Raw genomic sequence first — 23,692 nt, forward strand, 5'->3', positions numbered from 1 at the left:
GTACCCCAGTAAGAGTCAGTGTGTGTGGGACCGGTACCCCAGTGAGAGTCAGTGTGTGTGGAACCCCAGTGAGAGTCAGTGTGTGTGTATCCCGAATCCCAGTGAGAGTCAGTGTGTGTGGAGCCCGTCCCCCAGTGAGAGTCAGTGTGTGGAACCCGTACCCCAGTGAGAGTCAGTGTGTGGGGAACCCGTGCCCCAGTGTGAGTCAGTTTGTGTAGAGCCCGTACCCAAGTGAGAGTCAGTGTGTGTGGGACCCGTACCCAAGTGAGAGTCAGTTTGTGTCGGATCCGTATCGCAGTGAGAGTCAGTGTGTGGAACCCGTACCCCATTGAGAGTCAGTGTGTGTGGAATTCATATCCCAGTGAGAGTCAGTGTGTGTAGGACACGTACCCCAGTGAGAGTCAGTGTGTGTGGAACCCGTACCCCAGTGAGTGTCAGTGTGTGTGGGACCCGTACCCAAGTGAGAGTCAGTGTGTGTGGAATTTGTATCCCAGTGAGAGTCAGTGTGTGTGGAACCCGTACCCCAGTGAGTGTCAGTGTTTGTGGAACCTGTACCCCAGTGAGTCAGTGTGTGTGGGACACATACCCCAGTGAGAGTCAGTGTGTGTGGAACCCGTACCCCAGTGAGTGTCAGTGTGTGTGGAACCCATACACCTGTGAGAGTCAGTGTGTGTGGAACCTGTACCCCAGTGAGAGTCAGTGTGTGTAACCCGTACCTCAGTGAGGGTCAGTGTGTGGAACCCGTACGCCAGTGAGAGTCAGTGTCTGTGGAGCCCGTACCGCAGTGAGAGTCAGTGTGTGTGGACCCACACCCCAGTGCGAGTCAGTTTGTGTGGAACTCGTACCCCAGTTAGAGTCAGTGTGTGTGGAGCCCGTACCCCAGTAAGAGTCAGTGTCTGTGGACCCACACCCCAGTGCGAGTCAGTGTGTGTGGAACTCGTACCTCAGTGAGAGTCAGTGTGTGTGGAGCCCGTACCCCAGTAAGAGTCAGTGTCTGTGGACCCACACCCCAGTGAGAGTCAGTGTGTGTGGAGCCCGTACTCCAGTGAGAGTCAGTGTGTGTGGAACCTGTTCCCCAGTGAAAGTCAGTGTGTGTGGAACCCGAACCCCAGTGAGAGTCAGTGTGTGTGGAACCCGTTCCCCAGTGAGAGTCAGTGTGTGTGGAATCCGTTCCCCAGTGAGAGTCAGTGTGTGTGGAACCCGAACCCCAGTGAGAGTCAATGTGTGTGGAACCCGTTCCCCAGTGAGAGTCAGTGTGTGTGGAAACCGTACCCCAGTGAGAGCCAGTGTGTGTGGAACCCGTTCCCCAGTGAGAGTCAGTGTGTGTGGAACCCGTACCCCAGTGAGAGTCAGTGTGTGTAGAGCCTGTACCCCAGTGAGAGTCAGTGTGTGTAGAGCCCGTACCCCAGTGAGAGTCAGTGTGTGTGGAATCCGTTCCCCAGTGAGAGTCAGTGTGTGTGGAGCCTGTACCCCAGTGAGAGTCAGTGTGTGTAGAGCCCGTACCCCAGTGAGAGTCAGTGTGTGTGGAACCCGTACCCAAGTGAAAGTCAGTGTGTGTCGGACCCGTATCGCAGTGAGAGTCAGTGTGTGTGGAACCCATACCCCAGTGAGAGTCAGTGTGTGTGGAACCCGTACCCCAGTAAGAGTCAGTGTGTGTGGAACCCGGACCCCAGTGAGAGTCAGTGTGGGTGGAACCCGGACCCCAGTGAGAGTCAGTGTGTGTGGAACCCATACCCCAGTGAGTGTCAGTGTGCGTGGAACCCCAGTGAGAGTCAGTGTGTCTGGGACCCGTACCCCAGTGAGAGTCAGTGTGTGTGGAACCCATACCCCAGTGAGAGTCAGTGTGTGTGCAACCCATACCCCAGTGAGTGTCAGTGTGCGTGGAACCCGGACCCCAGTGAGTGTCAGTGTGTGTGGAACGCCAGTGAGAGTCAGTGTGTCTGGGACCCGTACCCCAGTGAGAGTCAGTGTGTGTGGAACCCATACCCCAGTGAGAGTCAGTGTGTGGGGAATCCGTACCCCAGTGAGAGTCAGTGTGTGTGGAACCCGGACCCCAGTGAGAGTCAGTGTGTGTGGAACCCGTACCCCAGTGAGAGTCAGTGTGTCTGGGACCCGTACCCCAGTGAGAGCCAGTGTGTGGGGAACCCGTACCCCAGTGAGAGTCAGTGTGTGTGGAACCCGTACCCCAGTGAGAGCCAGGGTGTGTGGAACCCGTACCCCAGTAAGAGTCAGTGTGTGTGGGACCCGTACCCCAGTGAGAGTCAGTGTGTGTGGAACCCCAGTGAGAGTCAGTGTGTGTGGATCCCGAATCCCAGTGAGAGTCAGTGTGTGTGGAGCCCGTCCCCCAGTGAGAGTCAGTGTGTGGAACCCGTACCCCAGTGAGAGTCAGTGTGTGGGGAACCCGTACCCCAGTGTGAGTCAGTGTGTGTGGAGCCCGTACCCAAGTGAGAGTCAGTGTGTGTGGGACCCGTACCCAAGTGAGAGTCAGTGTGTGTCGGACCCGTACCCCAGTGAGAGTCAGTGTGTGTGGAACCCCAGTGAGAGTCAGTGTGTCTGGGACCCGTACCCCAGTGAGAGTCAGTGTGTGTGGAACCCGTACCCCAGTGAGAGTCAGTGTGTGTGGAACCCGGACCCCAGTGAGAGTCAGTGTGTGTGGAACCCGGACCCCAGTGAGTGTCAGTGTGTGTGGAACCACAGTGAGAGTCAGTGTGTCTGGGACCCATACCCCAGTGAGAGCCAGTGTGTGGGGAATCCGTACCCCAGTGAGAGTCAGTGTGTGTGGAACCCGTACCCCAGTGAGAGTCAGTGTGTGTGGAACCCGGACCCCAGTGAGAGTCAGTGTGTGTGGAACCCGTACCCCAGTGAGAGTCAGTGTGTCTGGGACCCGTACCCCAGTGAGAGCCAGTGCGTGGGGAACCCGTACCCCAGTGAGAGTCAGTGTGTGTGGAACCCGTACCCCAGTGAGAGCCAGGGTGTGTGGAACCCGTACCCCAGTAAGAGTCAGTGTGTGTGGGACCGGTACCCCAGTGAGAGTCAGTGTGTGTGGAACCCCAGTGAGAGTCAGTGTGTGTGTATCCCGAATCCCAGTGAGAGTCAGTGTGTGTGGAGCCCGTCCCCCAGTGAGAGTCAGCGTGTGGAACCCGTACCCCAGTGAAAGTCAGTGTGTGGGGAACCCGTACCCCAGTGTGAGTCAGTTTGTGTAGAGCCCGTACCCAAGTGAGAGTCAGTGTGTGTGGGACCCGTACCCAAGTGAGAGTCAGTTTGTGTCGGATCCGTATCGCAGTGAGAGTCAGTGTGTGGAACCCGTACCCCATTGAGAGTCAGTGTGTGTGGAATTCATATCCCAGTGAGAGTCAGTGTGTGTAGGACACGTACCCCAGTGAGAGTCAGTGTGTGTGGAACCCGTACCCCAGTGAGTGTCAGTGTGTGTGGGACCCGTACCCAAGTGAGAGTCAGTGTGTGTGGAATTCGTATCCCAGTGAGAGTCAGTGTGTGTGGAACCCGTACCCCAGTGAGTGTCAGTGTTTGTGGAACCTGTACCCCAGTGAGAGTCAGTGTGTGTGGGACACATACCCCAGTGAGAGTCAGTGTGTGTGGAACCCGTACCCCAGTGAGTGTCAGTGTGTGTGGAACCCATACACCTGTGAGAGTCAGTGTGTGTGGAACCTGTACCCCAGTGAGAGTCAGTGTGTGTAACCCGTACCTCAGTGAGGGTCAGTGTGTGGAGCCCGTACCCCAGTAAGAGTCAGTGTCTGTGGACCCACACCCCAGTGCGAGTCAGTGTGTGTGGAACTCGTACCTCAGTGAGAGTCAGTGTGTGTGGAGCCCGTACCCCAGTAAGAGTCAGTGTCTGTGGACCCACACCCCAGTGAGAGTCAGTGTGTGTGGAGCCCGTACTCCAGTGAGAGTCAGTGTGTGTGGAACCTGTTCCCCAGTGAAAGTCAGTGTGTGTGGAACCCGAACCCCAGTGAGAGTCAGTGTGTGTGGAACCCGTTCCCCAGTGAGAGTCAGTGTGTGTGGAATCCGTTCCCCAGTGAGAGTCAGTGTGTGTGGAACCCGAACCCCAGTGAGAGTCAATGTGTGTGGAACCCGTTCCCCAGTGAGAGTCAGTGTGTGTGGAACCCGTACCCCAGTGAGAGCCAGTGTGTGTGGAACCCGTTCCCCAGTGAGAGTCAGTGTGTGTGGAACCCGTACCCCAGTGAGAGTCAGTGTGTGTGGAGCCTGTACCCCAATGAGAGTCAGTGTGTGTAGAGCCCGTACCCCAGTGAGAGTCAGTGTGTGGGGAACCCGTACCCAAGTGAAAGTCAGTGTGTGTCGGACCCGTATCGCAGTGAGAGTCAGTGTGTGTGGAACCCATACCCCAGTGAGAGTCAGTGTGTGTGGAACCCGTACCCCAGTAAGAGTCAGTGTGTGTGGAACCCGGACCCCAGTGAGAGTCAGTGTGGGTGGAACCCGGACACCAGTGAGAGTCAGTGTGTGTGGAACCCATACCCCAGTGAGTGTCAGTGTGCGTGGAACCCCAGTGAGAGTCAGTGTGTCTGGGACCCGTACCCCAGTGAGAGTCAGTGTGTGTGGAACCCATACCCCAGTGAGAGTCAGTGTGTGTGCAACCCATACCCCAGTGAGTGTCAGTGTGCGTGGAACCCGGACCCCAGTGAGTGTCAGTGTGTGTGGAACGCCAGTGAGAGTCAGTGTGTCTGGGACCCGTACCCCAGTGAGAGTCAGTGTGTGTGGAACCCATACCCCAGTGAGAGTCAGTGTGTGGGGAATCCGTACCCCAGTGAGAGTCAGTGTGTGTGGAAACCGTCCCCCAGTGAGAGTCAGTGTGTGGAACCCGTACCCCAGTGAGAGTCAGTGTGTGGGGAACCCGTACCCCAGTGTGAGTCAGTTTGTGTAGAGCCCGTACCCAAGTGAGAGTCAGTGTGTGTGGGACCCGTACCCAAGTGAGAGTCAGTTTGTGTCGGATCCGTATCGCAGTGAGAGTCAGTGTGTGGAACCCGTACCCCATTGAGAGTCAGTGTGTGTGGAATTCATATCCCAGTGAGAGTCAGTGTGTGTAGGACACGTACCCCAGTGAGAGTCAGTGTGTGTGGAACCCGTACCCCAGTGAGTGTCAGTGTGTGTGGGACCCGTACCCAAGTGAGAGTCAGTGTGTGTGGAATTCGTATCCCAGTGAGAGTCAGTGTGTGTGGAACCCGTACCCCAGTGAGTGTCAGTTTTTGTGGAACCTGTACCCCAGTGAGAGTCAGTGTGTGTGGGACACATACCCCAGTGAGAGTCAGTGTGTGTGGAACCCGTACCCCAGTGAGTGTCAGTGTGTGTGGAACCCATACACCTGTGAGAGTCAGTGTGTGTGGAACCTGTACCCCAGTGAGAGTCAGTGTGTGTAACCCGTACCTCAGTGAGGGTCAGTGTGTGGAACCCGTACGCCAGTGAGAGTCAGTGTGTGTGGACCCACACCCCAGTGCGAGTCAGTGTGTGTGGAACTCGTACCTCAGTGAGAGTCAGTGTGTGTGGAGCCCGTACCCCAGTAAGAGTCAGTGTCTGTGGACCCACACCCCAGTGAAAGTCAGTGTGTGTGGAGCCCGTACTCCAGTGAGAGTCAGTGTGTGTGGAACCTGTTCCCCAGTGAAAGTCAGTGTGTGTGGAACCCGTTCCCCAGTGAGAGTCAGTGTGTGTGGAATCCGTTCCCCAGTGAGAGTCAGTGTGTGTGGAACCCGAACCCCAGTGAGAGTCAATGTGTGTGGAACCCGTTCCCCAGTGAGAGTCAGTGTGTGTGGAACCCGTACCCCAGTGAGAGCCAGTGTGTGTGGAACCCGTTCCCCAGTGAGAGTCAGTGTGTGTGGAACCCGTACCCCAGTGAGAGTCAGTGTGTGTAGAGCCTGTACCCCAGTGAGAGTCAGTGTGTGTAGAGCCCGTACCCCAGTGAGAGTCAGTGTGTGTGGAATCCGTTCCCCAGTGAGAGTCAGTGTGTGTGGAGCCTGTACCCCAGTGAGAGTCAGTGTGTGTAGAGCCCGTACCCCAGTGAGAGTCAGTGTGTGTGGAACCCGTACCCAAGTGAAAGTCAGTGTGTGTCGGACCCGTATCGCAGTGAGAGTCAGTGTGTGTGGAACCCATACCCCAGTGAGAGTCAGTGTGTGTGGAACCCGTACCCCAGTAAGAGTCAGTGTGTGTGGAACCCGGACCCCAGTGAGAGTCAGTGTGGGTGGAACCCGGACCCCAGTGAGAGTCAGTGTGTGTGGAACCCATACCCCAGTGAGTGTCAGTGTGCGTGGAACCCCAGTGAGAGTCAGTGTGTCTGGGACCCGTACCCCAGTGAGAGTCAGTGTGTGTGGAACCCATACCCCAGTGAGAGTCAGTGTGTGTGCAACCCATACCCCAGTGAGTGTCAGTGTGCGTGGAACCCGGACCCCAGTGAGTGTCAGTGTGTGTGGAACGCCAGTGAGAGTCAGTGTGTCTGGGACCCGTACCCCAGTGAGAGTCAGTGTGTGTGGAACCCATACCCCAGTGAGAGTCAGTGTGTGGGGAATCCGTACCCCAGTGAGAGTCAGTGTGTGTGGAACCCGGACCCCAGTGAGAGTCAGTGTGTGTGGAACCCGTACCCCAGTGAGAGTCAGTGTGTCTGGGACCCGTACCCCAGTGAGAGCCAGTGTGTGGGGAACCCGTACCCCAGTGAGAGTCAGTGTGTGTGGAACCCGTACCCCAGTGAGAGCCAGGGTGTGTGGAACCCGTACCCCAGTAAGAGTCAGTGTGTGTGGGACCCGTACCCCAGTGAGAGTCAGTGTGTGTGGAACCCCAGTGAGAGTCAGTGTGTGTGGATCCCGAATCCCAGTGAGAGTCAGTGTGTGTGGAGCCCGTCCCCCAGTGAGAGTCAGTGTGTGGAACCCGTACCCCAGTGAGAGTCAGTGTGTGGGGAACCCGTACCCCAGTGTGAGTCAGTGTGTGTAGAGCCCGTACCCAAGTGAGAGTCAGTGTGTGTGGGACCCGTACCCAAGTGAGAGTCAGTGTGTGTCGGACCCGTACCCCAGTGAGAGTCAGTGTGTGTGGAACCCCAGTGAGAGTCAGTGTGTCTGGGACCCGTACCCCAGTGAGAGTCAGTGTGTGTGGAACCCGTACCCCAGTGAGAGTCAGTGTGTGTGGAACCCGGACCCCAGTGAGAGTCAGTGTGTGTGGAACCCGGACCCCAGTGAGTGTCAGTGTGTGTGGAACCACAGTGAGAGTCAGTGTGTCTGGGACCCATACCCCAGTGAGAGCCAGTGTGTGGGGAATCCGTACCCCAGTGAGAGTCAGTGTGTGTGGAACCCGTACCCCAGTGAGAGTCAGTGTGTGTGGAACCCGGACCCCAGTGAGAGTCAGTGTGTGTGGAACCCGTACCCCAGTGAGAGTCAGTGTGTCTGGGACCCGTACCCCAGTGAGAGCCAGTGTGTGGGGAACCCGTACCCCAGTGAGAGTCAGTGTGTGTGGAACCCGTACCCCAGTGAGAGCCAGGGTGTGTGGAACCCGTACCCCAGTAAGAGTCAGTGTGTGTGGGACCGGTACCCCAGTGAGAGTCAGTGTGTGTGGAACCCCAGTGAGAGTCAGTGTGTGTGTATCCCGAATCCCAGTGAGAGTCAGTGTGTGTGGAGCCCGTCCCCCAGTGAGAGTCAGCGTGTGGAACCCGTACCCCAGTGAAAGTCAGTGTGTGGGGAACCCGTACCCCAGTGTGAGTCAGTTTGTGTAGAGCCCGTACCCAAGTGAGAGTCAGTGTGTGTGGGACCCGTACCCAAGTGAGAGTCAGTTTGTGTCGGATCCGTATCGCAGTGAGAGTCAGTGTGTGGAACCCGTACCCCATTGAGAGTCAGTGTGTGTGGAATTCATATCCCAGTGAGAGTCAGTGTGTGTAGGACACGTACCCCAGTGAGAGTCAGTGTGTGTGGAACCCGTACCCCAGTGAGTGTCAGTGTGTGTGGGACCCGTACCCAAGTGAGAGTCAGTGTGTGTGGAATTCGTATCCCAGTGAGAGTCAGTGTGTGTGGAACCCGTACCCCAGTGAGTGTCAGTGTTTGTGGAACCTGTACCCCAGTGAGAGTCAGTGTGTGTGGGACACATACCCCAGTGAGAGTCAGTGTGTGTGGAACCCGTACCCCAGTGAGTGTCAGTGTGTGTGGAACCCATACACCTGTGAGAGTCAGTGTGTGTGGAACCTGTACCCCAGTGAGAGTCAGTGTGTGTAACCCGTACCTCAGTGAGGGTCAGTGTGTGGAACCCGTACGCCAGTGAGAGTCAGTGTCTGTGGAGCCCGTACCCCAGTAAGAGTCAGTGTCTGTGGACCCACACCCCAGTGCGAGTCAGTGTGTGTGGAACTCGTACCTCAGTGAGAGTCAGTGTGTGTGGAGCCCGTACCCCAGTAAGAGTCAGTGTCTGTGGACCCACACCCCAGTGAGAGTCAGTGTGTGTGGAGCCCGTACTCCAGTGAGAGTCAGTGTGTGTGGAACCTGTTCCCCAGTGAAAGTCAGTGTGTGTGGAACCCGAACCCCAGTGAGAGTCAGTGTGTGTGGAACCCGAACCCCAGTGAGAGTCAATGTGTGTGGAACCCGTTCCCCAGTGAGAGTCAGTGTGTGTGGAACCCGTACCCCAGTGAGAGCCAGTGTGTGTGGAACCCGTTCCCCAGTGAGAGTCAGTGTGTGTGGAACCCGTACCCCAGTGAGAGTCAGTGTGTGTAGAGCCTGTACCCCAGTGAGAGTCAGTGTGTGTAGAGCCCGTACCCCAGTGAGAGTCAGTGTGTGTGGAATCCGTTCCCCAGTGAGAGTCAGTGTGTGTGGAGCCTGTACCCCAATGAGAGTCAGTGTGTGTAGAGCCCGTACCCCAGTGAGAGTCAGTGTGTGTGGAACCCGTACCCAAGTGAAAGTCAGTGTGTGTCGGACCCGTATCGCAGTGAGAGTCAGTGTGTGTGGAACCCATACCCCAGTGAGAGTCAGTGTGTGTGGAACCCGTACCCCAGTAAGAGTCAGTGTGTGTGGAACCCGGACCCCAGTGAGAGTCAGTGTGGGTGGAACCCGGACACCAGTGAGAGTCAGTGTGTGTGGAACCCATACCCCAGTGAGTGTCAGTGTGCGTGGAACCCCAGTGAGAGTCAGTGTGTCTGGGACCCGTACCCCAGTGAGAGTCAGTGTGTGTGGAACCCATACCCCAGTGAGAGTCAGTGTGTGTGCAACCCATACCCCAGTGAGTGTCAGTGTGCGTGGAACCCGGACCCCAGTGAGTGTCAGTGTGTGTGGAACGCCAGTGAGAGTCAGTGTGTCTGGGACCCGTACCCCAGTGAGAGTCAGTGTGTGTGGAACCCATACCCCAGTGAGAGTCAGTGTGTGGGGAATCCGTACCCCAGTGAGAGTCAGTGTGTGTGGAAACCGTCCCCCAGTGAGAGTCAGTGTGTGGAACCCGTACCCCAGTGAGAGTCAGTGTGTGGGGAACCCGTACCCCAGTGTGAGTCAGTTTGTGTAGAGCCCGTACCCAAGTGAGAGTCAGTGTGTGTGGGACCCGTACCCAAGTGAGAGTCAGTTTGTGTCGGATCCGTATCGCAGTGAGAGTCAGTGTGTGGAACCCGTACCCCATTGAGAGTCAGTGTGTGTGGAATTCATATCCCAGTGAGAGTCAGTGTGTGTAGGACACGTACCCCAGTGAGAGTCAGTGTGTGTGGAACCCGTACCCCAGTGAGTGTCAGTGTGTGTGGGACCCGTACCCAAGTGAGAGTCAGTGTGTGTGGAATTCGTATCCCAGTGAGAGTCAGTGTGTGTGGAACCCGTACCCCAGTGAGTGTCAGTTTTTGTGGAACCTGTACCCCAGTGAGAGTCAGTGTGTGTGGGACACATACCCCAGTGAGAGTCAGTGTGTGTGGAACCCGTACCCCAGTGAGTGTCAGTGTGTGTGGAACCCATACACCTGTGAGAGTCAGTGTGTGTGGAACCTGTACCCCAGTGAGAGTCAGTGTGTGTAACCCGTACCTCAGTGAGGGTCAGTGTGTGGAACCCGTACGCCAGTGAGAGTCAGTGTGTGTGGACCCACACCCCAGTGCGAGTCAGTTTGTGTGGAACTCGTACCCCAGTTAGAGTCAGTGTGTGTGGAGCCCGTACCCCAGTAAGAGTCAGTGTCTGTGGACCCACACCCCAGTGCGAGTCAGTGTGTGTGGAACTCGTACCTCAGTGAGAGTCAGTGTGTGTGGAGCCCGTACCCCAGTAAGAGTCAGTGTCTGTGGACCCACACCCCAGTGAAAGTCAGTGTGTGTGGAGCCCGTACTCCAGTGAGAGTCAGTGTGTGTGGAACCTGTTCCCCAGTGAAAGTCAGTGTGTGTGGAACCCGTTCCCCAGTGAGAGTCAGTGTGTGTGGAATCCGTTCCCCAGTGAGAGTCAGTGTGTGTGGAACCCGAACCCCAGTGAGAGTCAATGTGTGTGGAACCCGTTCCCCAGTGAGAGTCAGTGTGTGTGGAACCCGTACCCCAGTGAGAGCCAGTGTGTGTGGAACCCGTTCCCCAGTGAGAGTCAGTGTGTGTGGAACCCGTACCCCAGTGAGAGTCAGTGTGTGTAGAGCCTGTACCCCAGTGAGAGTCAGTGTGTGTCGAGCCCGTACCCCAGTGAGAGTCAGTGTGTGTGGAATCCGTTCCCCAGTGAGAGTCAGTGTGTGTGGAGCCTGTACCCCAGTGAGAGTCAGTGTGTGTAGAGCCCGTACCCCAGTGAGAGTCAGTGTGTGTGGAACCCGTACCCAAGTGAAAGTCAGTGTGTGTCGGACCCGTATCGCAGTGAGAGTCAGTGTGTGTGGAACCCATACCCCAGTGAGAGTCAGTGTGTGTGGAACCCGTACCCCAGTAAGAGTCAGTGTGTGTGGAACCAGGACCCCAGTGAGAGTCAGTGTGGGTGGAACCCGGACCCCAGTGAGAGTCAGTGTGTGTGGAACCCATACCCCAGTGAGTGTCAGTGTGCGTGGAACCCCAGTGAGAGTCAGTGTGTCTGGGACCCGTACCCCAGTGAGAGTCAGTGTGTGTGGAACCCATACCCCAGTGAGAGTCAGTGTGTGTGCAACCCATACCCCAGTGAGTGTCAGTGTGCGTGGAACCCGGACCCCAGTGAGTGTCAGTGTGTGTGGACGCCAGTGAGAGTCAGTGTGTCTGGGACCCGTACCCCAGTGAGAGTCAGTGTGTGTGGAACCCATACCCCAGTGAGAGTCAGTGTGTGGGGAATCCGTACCCCAGTGAGAGTCAGTGTGTGTGGAAACCGTACCCCAGTGAGTGTCAGTGTGTGTGGAACCCCAGTGAGAGTCAGTGTGTCTGGGACCCGTACTCCAGTGATAGTCAGTGTGTGTGGAACCTGTACCCCAGTGAGAGTCAGTGTGTGTGGAACCCGTACCCCAGTGCGAATCAGTGTGTGTGCAACCCGAACCTCAGTGAGAGTCAGTGTGTGTGGACCCGTACCCCAGTGAGAGTCAGTGTGTGTGGAACCTGTACAGCAGTGAGAATCAGTGTCAGTGTGTGTGGAACCCGTACCCCAGTGAGTGTCAGTGTGTGTGGAACCCATATCCCAGTGATAGTCAGTGTGTGTTGAACCCGTACCCCAGTGAGAGTCAGTGTGTGTGGAACCTGTACCCCAGTGACTGTCAGTGTGTGGAACCTGTACCCCAGTGAGTGTCAGTGTGTGTGGAACCCGTACCCCAGTGAGAGTCAGTGTGTGTGGAACCTGTACCCCAGTGAGTGTCAGTGTGTGTGCGACCCGTACCCAACTGAGAGTCAGTGTGTGTGGAACCTGTACCCCAGTGAGAGTCAGTGTGTGTGGAACCTGTACCCCAGTGAGTGTCAGTGTGTGTGGAACCTGTACCCCAGTGAGAGTCAGTGTGTGTCGAACCTGTACCCCAGTGAGTGTCAGTGTGTGTGCGACCCGTACCCAACTGAGAGTCAGTGTGTGTGGAACCTGTACCCCAGTGAGAGTCAGTGTGTGTGGAACCTGTACCCCAAGTGTCAGTGTCAGAGTGTGTGGAACCCGTACCCCAGTGAGAGTCAGTGTGTGTGGAACCTGTACCCCAGTGAGTGTCAGTGTGTGTGGAAACCGTACCCCAGTGAGTGTCAGTGTGTGTGGAACCCGTACCCCAGTGAGAGTCAGTGTGTGTGGAACCCGTACCCCAGTGAGTGTCAGTGTGTGTGGAACCCCAGTGAGAGTCAGTGTGTCTGGGACCCGTACTCCAGTGAGAGTCAGTGTGTGTGGAACCCGTATCCCAGTGAGAGTCAGTGTGTGTGGAGCCCGTACCCCAGTGAGAGTCAGTGTGTGTGGAGCCCGTACCCCAGTAAGAGTCAGTGTCTGTGGAACCGGTACCCCTGTGAGTGTCAGTGTGTGTGGGACCCGTACCCAACTGAGAGTCAGTGTGTGTGGAACCTGTACCCCAGTGAGAGTCAGTGCGTGTGGAACCCGTATCCCAGTGAGAGTCAGTGTGTGTGGAGCCCGTACCCCAGTGAGAGTCAGTGTGTGTGGAGCCCGGACTCCAGTAAGAGTCAGTGTGTGTGGAACCCGTACCCCAGTGAGAGTCAGTGTGTGTGGAACCTGTACCCCAGTGATTGTCAGTGTGTGGAACCCGTACCCCAGTGAGAGTCAGTGTGTGTGGAACCCGTACCCCAGTGAGAGTCAGTGTGTGTGGAACCCGTACCCCAGTGAGAGTCAGTGTGTGTGGAACCTGTACCCCAAGTGAGTGTCAGTGTGTGTGGAACCCGTACCCCAGTGAGAGTCAGTCTGTGTGGAACCTGTACCCCAGTGAGTGTCAGTGTGTGTGGAACCCGTACCCCAGTGAGTGTCAGTGTGTGTTGAACCTGTACCCCAGTGAGTGTCAGTGTTTGTGCGACCCGTACCCAACTGAGAGTCAGTGTGTGTGGAACCTGTACCCCAGTGAGAGTCAGTGTGTGTGGAACCTGTATCCCAAGTGTCAGTGTCAGTGTGTGTGGAACCCGTACCCCAGTGAGAGTCAGTGTGTGTGGAACCTGTACCCCAGTGAGTGTCAGTGTGTGTGGAACCCGTACCCCAGTGAGTGTCAGTGTGTGTGGAACCCGTACCCCAGTGAGAGTCAGTGTGTGTGGAACCCGTACCCCAGTGAGTGTCAGTGTGTGTGGAACCCCAGTGAGAGTCAGTGTGTCTGGGACCCGTACTCCAGTGAGAGTCAGTGTGTGTGGAACCCGTACCCCAGTGCGAGTCAGTGTGTGTGGAACCCATGCCCCAGTGAGAGTCAGTGTATGTGGAACCCGTACCCCAGTGAGAATCAGTGTGTGTGGAACCCGTACCCCAGTTAGAGTCAGTGTGTGTGGAACCTGAACAGCAGTGAGAATCAGTGTCAGTGTGTGTGGAACCCGTATCCCAGTGAGATTCAGTGTGTGTGGAGCCCGTACCCCAGTGAGAGTCAGTGTGTGTGGAGCCCGTACCCCAGTAAGAGTCAGTGTCTGTGGAACCCGTACCCCTGTGAGTGTCAGTGTGTGTGGGACCCGTACCCAACTGAGAGTCAGTGTGTGTGGAACCTGTACCCCAGTGAGAGTCAGTGTGTGTGGAACCCGTATCCCAGTGAGAGTCAGTGTGTGTGGAGCCCGTACCCCAGTGAGAGTCAGTGTGTGTGGAGCCCGTACCCCAGTAAGAGTCAGTGTGTGTGGAACCCGTACCCCAGTGAGAGTCAGTGTGTGTGGAACCTGTACCCCAGTGATTGTCAGTGTGTGGAACCCGTACCCCAGTGAGAGTCAGTGTGTGTGGAACCCGTACCCCAGTGACAGTCAGTGTGTGTGGAACCCGTACCCCAGTGAGAGTCAGTGTGTGTGGAACCTGTACCCCAAGTGAGTGTCAGTGTGTGTGGAACCCGTACCCCAGTGAGAGTCAGTGTGTGTGGAACCTGTACCCCAGTGAGTGTCAGTGTGTGTGGAACCCGTACCCCAGTGAGTGTCAGTGTGTGTTGAACCTGTACCCCAGTGAGTGACAGTGTTTGTGCGACCCGTACCCAACTGAGAGTCAGTGTGTGTGGAACCTGTACCCCAGTGAGAGTCAGTGTGTGTGGAACCTGTACCCCAAGTGTCAGTGTCAGTGTGTGTGGAACCCGTACCCCAGTGAGAGTCAGTGTGTGTGGAACCTGTACCCCAGTGAGTGTCAGTGTGTGTGGAACCCGTACCCCAGTGAGTGTCAGTGTGTGTGGAACCCGTACCCCAGTGAGAGTCAGTGTGTGTGGAACCCGTACCCCAGTGAGTGTCAGTGTGTGTGGAACCCCAGTGAGAGTCAGTGTGTCTGGGACCCGTACTGCAGTGAGAGTCAGTGTGTGTGGAACCCGTACCCCAGTGAGAATCAGTGTGTGTGGAACCCGTACCCCAGTTAGAGTCAGTGTGTGTGGAACCTGTACAGCAGTGAGAATCAGTGTCAGTGTGTGTGGAACCCCAGTGAGAGTCAGTGTGTCTGGGACCCGTACTCCAGTGAGTCAGTGTGTGTGGAACCTGTACTCCAGTGAGATTCAGTGTGTGTGGAACCTGTACCCCAGTGAGAGTCAGTGTGTGTGGAACCTGTACCCCAAGTGTCAGTGTCAGTGTGTGTGGAACCCGTACCCCAGTGAGAGTCAGTGTGTGTGGAACCTGTACCCCAGTGAGTGTCAGTGTGTGTGGAACCCGTACCCCAGTGAGTGTCAGTGTGTGTGGAACCCGTACCCCAGTGAGAGTCAGTGTGTGTGGAACCCGTACCCCAGTGAGTGTCAGTGTGTGTGGAACCCCAGTGAGAGTCAGTGTGTCTGGGACCCGTACTCCAGTGAGAGTCAGTGTGTGTGGAACCCGTACCCCAGTGCGAGTCAGTGTGTGTGGAACCCATACCCCACTGAGACACAGTGTATGTGGAACCCGTACCCCAGTGAGAATCAGTGTGTGTGGAACCCGTACCCCAGTTAGAGTCAGTGTGTGTGGAACCTGTACAGCAGTGAGAATCAGTGTCAGTGTGTGTGGAACCCGTATCCCAGTGAGAGTCAATGTGTGTGGAGCCCGTACCCCAGTGAGAGTCAGTGTGTGTGGAGCCCGTACCCCAGTAAGAGTCAGTGTCTGTGGAACCCGTACCCCTGTGTCAGTGTGTGTGGGACCCGTACCCAACTGAGAGTCAGTGTGTGTGGAACCTGTACCCCAGTGAGAGTCAGTGTGTGTGGAACCCGTATCCCAGTGAGAGTCAGTGTGTGTGGAGCCCGTACCCCAGTGAGAGTCAGTGTGTGTGGAGCCCGTACCCCAGTAAGAGTCAGTGTGTGTGGAACCCGTACCCCAGTGAGAGTCAGTGTGTGTGGAACCTGTACCCCAGTGATTGTCAGTGTGTGGAACCCGTACCCCAGTGAGAGTCAGTGTGTGTGGAACACGTACCCCAGTGACAGTCAGTGTGTGTGGAACCCGTACCCCAGTGAGAGTCAGTGTGTGTGGAACCCGTACCCCAGTGAGAGTCAGTGTGTGTGGAACCTGTACCCCAGTGAGTGTCAGTGTGTGTGGAACCCGTACCCCAGTGAGTGTCAGTGTGTGTTGAACCTGTACCCCAGTGAGTGTCAGTGTTTGTGCGACCCGTACCCAACTGAGAGTCAGTGTGTGTGGAACCTGTACCCCAGTGAGAGTCAGTGTGTGTGGAACCTGTACCCCAAGTGTCAGTGTCAGTGTGTGTGGAACCCGTACCCCAGTGAGAGTCAGTGTGTGTGGAACCTGTACCCCAGTGAGTGTCAGTGTGTGTGGAACCCGTACCCCAGTGAGTGTCAGTGTGTGTGGAACCCGTACCCCAGTGAGAGTCAGTGTGTGTGGAACCCGTACCCCAGTGAGTGTCAGTGTGTGTGGAACCCCAGTGAGAGTCAGTGTGTCTGGGACCCGTACTGCAGTGAGAGTCAGTGTGTGTGGAACCCGTACCCCAGTGAGAGTCAGTGTGTGTGGAACCCGTACCCCAGTGAGAATCAGTGTGTGTGGAACCCGTACCCCAGTTAGAGTCAGTGTGTGTGGAACCTGTACAGCAGTGAGAATCAGTGTCAGTGTGTGTGGAACCCCAGTGAGAGTCAGTGTGTCTGGGACCCGTACTCCAGTGAGTCAGTGTGTGTGGAACCTGTACTCCAGTGAGTCAGTGTGTTTGGAACCCGTACCCCAGTGAGAGTCAGTGTGTGTGGAACCTGTACCCCAGTGAGAGTCAGTGTGTGTGGAACTCGTACCCCAGTGAGAGTCAGAGTGTGTGGAACCCGTATCCCAGTGAGAGTCAGTGTGTGTGGAACCCATACCCCAGTGAGAGTCAGTGTGTGTGGAACCTGTACCCCAGTGAGTGTCAGTGTGTGTGGAACCCGGACCCCAGTGAGAGTCAGTGTCTGTGGAACCCGTACCCCAGTGAGTGTCAGTGTGTGTGGGACCCGTACCCAACTGAGAGTCAGTGTGTGTGGAACCTGTACCCCAGTGAGAGTCAGTGTGTGTGGAACCCGTACCCCAGTGAGAGTCAGTGTGTGTGGAACCTGTACCCCAAGTGAGTGTCAGTGTGCGTGGAACCCGTACCCCAGTGAGAGTCGGTGTGTGTGGAACCTGTACCCCAGTGAGTGTCAGTGTGTGTGGAACCTGTACCCCAGTGAGAGTCAGTGTGTGTGGAACCTGTACCCCAGTGATTGTCAGTGTGTGTGGAACCCGTATCCCAGTGAGAGTCAGTGTGTGTGGAACCTGTACCCCAGTGAGTGTCAGTGTGTGTGCAACCCGTACCCCAGTGAGTGTCAGTGTGTGTGGGACCCGTACCCAACTGAGAGTCAGTGTGTGTGGAACCTGTACCCCAGTGAGAGTCAGTGTGTGTGGAACCCGTACCCCAGTGAGAGTCAGTGTGTGTGGAACCTGTACCCCAAGTGAGTGTCAGTGTGTGTGGAACCCGTACCCCAGTGAGAGTCGGTGTGTGTGGAACCCGTACCCCAGTGAGAGTCAGTGTGTGTGGAACTTGTACCCCAGTGAGTGTCAGTCTGTGTGGAACCTGTACCCCAGTGAGAGTCAGTGTGTGTGGAACCTGTACCCCAGTGAGTGTCAGTGTGTGTGGAACCTGTACCCCAGTGAGTGTCAGTGTGTGTGGGGCGCCAGTGAGTCAGCACTTTCCAGATAACTTTAGTTTGTGGTTTCATATTTGGCGGTTTCTGGGATCTGTGATATTTTATTCCTTGCAGAACTGGAGGCTGAGGAATGGTACAAGATTCTCTCTATGGAATGTCTCGGTGCAAGACTCAATGATATCACACTGGGGGATCCAGACCTGCTCGCTGCTGGGGTCGTGTGTGAGCAGAATGGTGAGCAAATGTCATACTGTGGAAATCATTCAGTGCCTGTGTCACTGCATGTATCTGTGTGCCTGTGTGACTGTCTGTGTGTCTGTGTCACCATGTCTGTGCGCCTGAGACAGACACACAGACATGGTGACACAGGCACACAGACACGGTCACACAGACACATAGACAGACACACAGACATGATGACACAGGCACACAGACACACATACACGGTCACACAGACACATAGACAGACACACAGACACACAGACATGGTGACAATGTGTCTGTGTGACCGTGTCTGTGTGTCTGTGTGCCTGTGTCACCATGTCTGTGTGTCTGTGTGACTGTCTGTGTGTCTGTCACTGCCTGTGTGACTGTCTGTCTGTGTCACCGTGTCTGTGTCACTGTGTGTGTGTCAATGTCTGTGTTACTGTATCTGTGTGGGGTTTGTGTGATAATGTCTGTGTGTCTGTGTAGCGCACAAAGACTCCCGAGAGACGAATAGAGGTGAAGTCGATGAGGCTTTATTAAGCGTGACTTGTTCCCCGCAGTTCAGCAACAGACTGGCCTGCGGGGAGAACTCCTGGTTCTTATACTCCGCCTTCAGGGCGGAGCTAGAGATCAACAGCCAACCAGGACCCGGGATCTGTCAGCCAATGACATCACGGCTTCACAGTCCCACATGACCCCGAATGCATACTACCACATTCACCCCTTGTTAATAATGAACCCGGCGGGGTGGTGCTTCGCATAGTGGTAGGGGTTTACAAGGCTGGTCCTGGGAGGAAAAATACTTTTGCATGTCATCACAGTGCCCGACACTGGGCTATGTACAGGGTTTTTTGTTTTGAACTATTTACAGTATTCGTAAGAGGAAAAAGGGAAAAAGATTCTCGTTAAAGTCCACAACATTCTAGTGTTACACCGATGCCACGAGTCGGTCGGGCGGTCTGGTCGTCCTTGTCGATCGCCTCAGCCCCGGTGGTGGTGGTGCTTGTTCCAGTGTTGTCGCCTCCGGGAGCTTTACGGTTTCTGCTTCAGCTTCACTTCTGGTCGGACATGGGAGGAGGACCGATCCTCCCGGGAAGGGGGCGGTCGCGGGGTGCGCCGGTGGCAGGGAGGGGGTGATTGGTGTCGAGGGGGTGTGTGTGTTGCCAGCGGGCGCCAGATCTCGCAGGGAGACCGTGTCCCGTCGGCCGTCGGGGTACTCCACGTAGGCGTACTGCGGGTTCGCGTGGAGGAGGTGAACCCTCTCGACCAACGGGTCCGACTTGTGCGCCCGCACATGTTTCCGGAGCAAGATGGGTCCTGGGGCCGCCAGCCAGGTCAGCAGCGACGTTCCAGAGGAGGACTTCCTGGGGAAGACAAGGAGGCGCTCATGGGGCGTTTGGTTAGTGGTGGTACCGGATAGCGACCGGATGGAGTGGAGGGCATCTGGGAGGACCTCCTGCCACCGTGAAACTGGGAGATCCCTGGACCGTAGGGCCAGTAGGACGGTCTTCCAGACCGTGCCGTTCTCCCTCTCTACTTGCCCGTTCCCCCGGGGGTTGTAGCTGGTCGTCCTGCTCGAGGCGATACCCTTGCTGAGCAGGAACTGGCGCAGCTCGTCACTCATGAAGGAGGACCCCCTGTCGATATAGATATATGCGGGGCAACCGAACAGTGTGAATATGGTGTTAAGGGCTTTAATAACTGTGGCCGCTGTCATGTCAGGGCAGGGGATGGCGAAGGGGAAACGGGAGTACTCGTCCACCACGTTCAGGAAGTATGTGTTGCGGTCGGTGGAGGGGAGGGGCCCTTTGAAATCCAGACTGAGGCGTTCAAAGGGACGGGAAGGCTTGATCAGGTGCGCACTATCCGGCCTGAAAAAGTGCGGTTTGCACTCTGCGCAGATGTGGCAGTTCCTGGTGACTGTACGGACCTCCTCCACAGAGTAGGGGAGGTTGCGGGACTTTATAAAATGGTAGAACCGAGTGACCCCCGGGTGGCAGAGGTCCTCGTGGAGGGTTTGGAGACGGTTGATTTGTGCGTTGGCACATGTGCCGCGGGATAGGGCATCGGACTGCTCGTTCAGCTTTCCGGGATGGTACAAGATCTCATAGTTGAAGGTGGAGAGCTCGATCCTCCACCTTAAGATCTTGTCATTTTTAATTTTGCCCCGCTGTGCATTATCGAACATGAAAGCTACCGACCGTTGGTCAGTGAGGAGAGTGAATCTCCTGCCGGCCAGGTAATGCCTCCAATGTCGCACAGCTTCCACTATGGCTTGGGCTTCCTTTTCCACTGAGGAGTGGCGGATTTCTGAGGCGTGGAGGGCTCGGGAGAAAAAGGCCACGGGTCTGCCCGCTTGGTTAAGGGTGGCCGCTCGAGCTACATCGGAGGCGTCGCTCTCGACCTGGAAGGGGAGGGACTCGTCGATGGCGCGCATCGTGGCCTTTGCGATATCCGCTTTGATGCGGCTGAAGGCCTGGCAAGCCTCTGTCGACAGAGGGAAGGTCGTGGTCTGTATTAGCGGGCGGGCCTTGTCTGCGTACTGGGGGACCCACTGGGCGTAATATGAAAAGAACCCCAGGCAGCGTTTTAGGGCTTTTGAGCAGTGGGGGAGGGGAAATTCCATGAGGGGGCGCATACGTTCGGGGTCGGGGCCTATTATCCCATTGCGCACTACATATCCCAAGATGGCTAGCCGGTTTGTGCTAAACACGCACTTGTCCTCGTTGTATGTGAGGTTCAAGGCTTTAGCGGTCTGGAGGAATTTTTGGAGGTTGGCGTCGTGGTCCTGCTGATCGTGGCCGCAGATGGTTACGTTGTCGAGATACGGGAACGTGGCCTGCAACCCGTGTTGATCAACCATTCGGTCCATCTCCCGTTGGAAGACCAAGACCCCGTTTGTGACGCCAAATGGGACCCTTAGGAAGTGGTATAATCGCCCGTCTGCCTCGAAGGCTGTGTACTTGCGGTCACTTGGGCGGATGGGGAGCTGATGGTAGGCGGACCTGAGGTCCACGGTGGAGAAGACCTTATATTGGGCAATCCGATTGACCATGTCGGATATGCGGGGGAGAGGGTACGCATCTAGCTGTGTGTACCTGTTGATGGTCTGGCTATAGTCTATGACCATCCTTTGCTTCTCCCCTGTCTTCACTACTACCACCTGTGCTCTCCAGGGACTATTGCTGGCCTGGATTATGCCTTCCTTCAGTAGCCGCTGGACTTTGGACCGAATAAATGCCCGGTCCTGGGCGCTGTACCGTCTGCTCCTAGTGGCGACGGGTTTGCAATCCGGGGCGAGGTTTGCAAACAAGGATGGGGGCTCAACCTTGAGGGTTGCGAGGCCGCAGATAGTGAGTGGGGGTATTGGGCCGCCGAATCGGAAAGTTAGGCTCTGCAGATTGCACTGGAAGTCTAATCCCAGTAATGTGGGCGCGCAGAGTTGGGGAAGGACGTAGAGCCTGTAGTTTTTAAACTCCCTCCCTTGCACCGTTAGGGTCACTCTGCAGAAGCCTTTGATCTGTACGGAGTGGGATCCTGCAGCTAGGGAAATCTTTTGCGCACTGGGATGGATGGTCAAAAAACAGCGTCTTACCGTGTCGGGGTGGATGAAGCTTTCTGTGCTCCCGGAGTCGACCAGGCATGGTGTCTCGTGTCCGTTGATCAGCACCGTTGTTGTCGTCGTCTGGAGACGTGCTTGGTCCAGCGTCATTGAGGCCAGACGTGGTCGTAGTGCTTCAGCATCTTCCTCGAACCCCGTGGAGCCGTCGATGCTGGGGTCTATTGTTGCCGTCCAAGATGGCGGCGGGGGTGAACAAAATGGCCGCCCCCATGCATCGCACATGGCTGGGGGGTCACAAGATGGTGGCGGGGGTGGACAAAATGGCCACCCCCATGCGTCGCGCAGGGCTGGGGGGTCCCAAGATGGCGGCGCCCCTCCTCCCCTCGTGGTGGCCGGGACCCAAAATGGCGGCGCCTGCGGGTCGCACATGGGGCGCTGGGGGGGTTGGGGAGCGTTTGGAACGCGCAGGACTCCTTCTTCTCCGGGGACAGCGGCGACCCCCCAGGACCGGCACACAGCCGCGAAATAGCCCTTTTTCCCGCAGCTCTTGCAAATCGCTGCGCGGGCCGGGCAGCGCTGCCGGGGGTGTTTCGCCTGGCCGCAGAAATAGCAGCAGGCTCCCCCGGGACGACTTGGCGTCTGAACCGCGCAAGCCTGTGGGGGGGGGGGGGGTTTGTCGCGACGGGGGTCCACGGAGCCCAAGGGGCTGCCGTGCGGTTGGGGCCGTAGGCGCGGGCGTTTCGCGCGGCCACATCTAGTGAGGCTGCAAGGGCCCGTGCCTCTGAGAGTCCTAGCGACTCTTTTTTTAAAAGTCTTTGGCGGATTTGGGGAGAGTTCATACCAGCCACAAACGCATTGCGAATTAACATGTCTGTGTGTTCAATCGCGTTTACCAGCGGGCAGCTGCAGGCCCGTCCCAAAGTTAGCAGCGCGGCGTAGAATTCGTCTAGCGATTCTCCGGGACTTTGCCGTCTCGTTGCGAGTTGGTAGCGTGCGTAGACCTGGTTCACTGGGCGAACGTAGACGCTCTTTAGTGCTGTGAACGCCGTCTGGAAATCCTCTGCGTCTTCTATGAGAGGGTAAATTTCCGGGCTTACCCTCGAATGCAGGACCTGTAGTTTCTGGTCTTCTGTGACCCGGCCGGGGGCCGTTCGGAGGTAGACTTCGAAACAAGTCTGCCAGTGTTTAAAAACTGCTGCTGAGTTCACTGCGTGGGGGCTGATCCTCAGGCATTCCGGGACGATCCTGAGCTCCATAGTCCTTTAAGCACGCTTAATAAATTGTAGCGCACAAAGACTCCCGAGAGACGAATAGAGGTGAAGTCGATGAGGCTTTATTAAGCGTGACTTGTTCCCCGCAGTTCAGCAACAGACTGGCCTGCGGGGGAGAACTCCTGGTTCTTATACTCCGCCTTCAGGGCGGAGCTAGAGATCAACAGCCAACCAGGACCCGGGATATGACAGCCAATGACATCACGGCTTCACAGTCCCACATGACCCCTAATGCATACTACCACAGTCTGTATCACCATGTCTGTATCAATGTGTCTGTGTGGTGTTTGTGTGACAGTCTGTGTGACAGCATGTGTTACACGGTTTGTCAGTCGTGTGTAACTGTGGGACAGTGTGTGTTTTTCAGTGTGTGAGACTGTGTGTGTCAGTGTGCATGTGCTTCAATGCGTGTGTATGTGTGTGAGACAGTTTGTGTGTGTGAGAGAGTGTGTCTGTGAGCTTTGTGCGTGAAACAGTGCCTGTGTGTGCTTCAGTGAGTGTGTATGTGTGTGAGAGACAGTTTGTGTGTGTGAGAGAGAGTGTGTCTGTGAGCTTTGTGTGTGAAACAGTGCCTGTGTGTGCTTCAGTGAGTGTGTGTGTGTGTGTGAGACAGTTTGTGTGTGTGAGAGAGTGTGTCTGTGAGCTTTGTGTGTGAAACAGTGCCTGTGTGTACTTCAGTGAGTGTGTATGTGTGTGAGAGACAGTTTGTGTGTGTGAGAGAGAGTGTGTCTGTGAGCTTTGTATGTGAAACAGTGCCTGTGTGTGCTTCAGTGAGTGTGTATGTGTGTGAGACAGTTTGTGTGTGTGAGAGAGAGTGTGTCTGTGAGCTTTGTGTGTGAAACAGTGCCTGCGTGTGCTTCAGTGAGTGTGTATGTGTGTGAGAGACAGTTTGTGTGTGTGAGAGAGAGTGTGTCTGTGAGCTGTGTGTGTGAAACAGTGCCTGTGTGTGCTTCAGTGAGTGTGTATGTGTGTGAGACAGTTTGTGTGTGTGTGAGAGTGTGTGTCTGTGAGCTTTGTGTGTGAAACAGTGCCTGTGTGTGCTTCAGTGAGTGTGTATGTGTGTGAGAGACAGTTTGTGTGTGTGAGAGAGAGTGTGTCTGTGAGCTTTGTGTGTGAAACAGTGCCTGTGTGTGCTTCAGTGAGTGTGTATGTGTGTGAGACAGTTTGTGTGTGTGAGAGAGTGTGTCTGTGAGCTTTGTGTGTGAAACTGTTCCTGTGTGTGCTTCAGTGAGTGTGTATGTGTGAGAGACAGTTTGTGTGTGTGAGAGAGTGTGTGTCTGTGAGCTTTGTGTGTGAAACAGTGCCTGTGTGTGCTTCAGTGAGTGTGTAGGTGTGAGAGACAGTTTGTGTGTGTGAGAGAGAGTGTGTCTGTGAGCTTTGTGTGTGAAACAGTGCCTGTGTGTGCTTCAGTGAGTGTGTATGTGTGTGAGAGACAGTTTGTGTGTGTGAGAGAGTGTGTCTGTGAGCTTTGTGTGTGAAACAGTGCCTGTGTGTGCTTCAGTGAGTGTGTATGTGTGTGAGACAGTTTGTGTGTGTGAGAGAGTGTCTGTGAGCTTTGTGTGTGAAAGAGTGCCTGTGTGTGCTTCAGTGAGTGTGTATGTGTGTGAGAGAC

General features: G+C 55.9%; 1 protein-coding gene across 3 annotated transcripts in view; it reads left to right on the forward strand.

Moving 5' to 3' along the window:
* Nucleotides 1–23,692, forward strand: part of LOC140430899 (docking protein 4-like) — a 1,455,358-nt gene that overhangs the window by 1,124,170 nt on the left and 307,496 nt on the right. For all 3 annotated transcript variants that reach the window (XM_072518685.1, XM_072518686.1, XM_072518687.1), the window contains exon 4: nt 17,155–17,274. In XM_072518685.1, coding sequence (XP_072374786.1) covers nt 17,155–17,274 — 120 coding nt within the window. The remainder of the gene's footprint in view (nt 1–17,154; nt 17,275–23,692) is intronic.

Source organism: Scyliorhinus torazame, chromosome 10 (genome assembly GCF_047496885.1).
Source record: "Scyliorhinus torazame isolate Kashiwa2021f chromosome 10, sScyTor2.1, whole genome shotgun sequence".
NCBI lineage: Eukaryota > Metazoa > Chordata > Chondrichthyes > Carcharhiniformes > Scyliorhinidae > Scyliorhinus > Scyliorhinus torazame.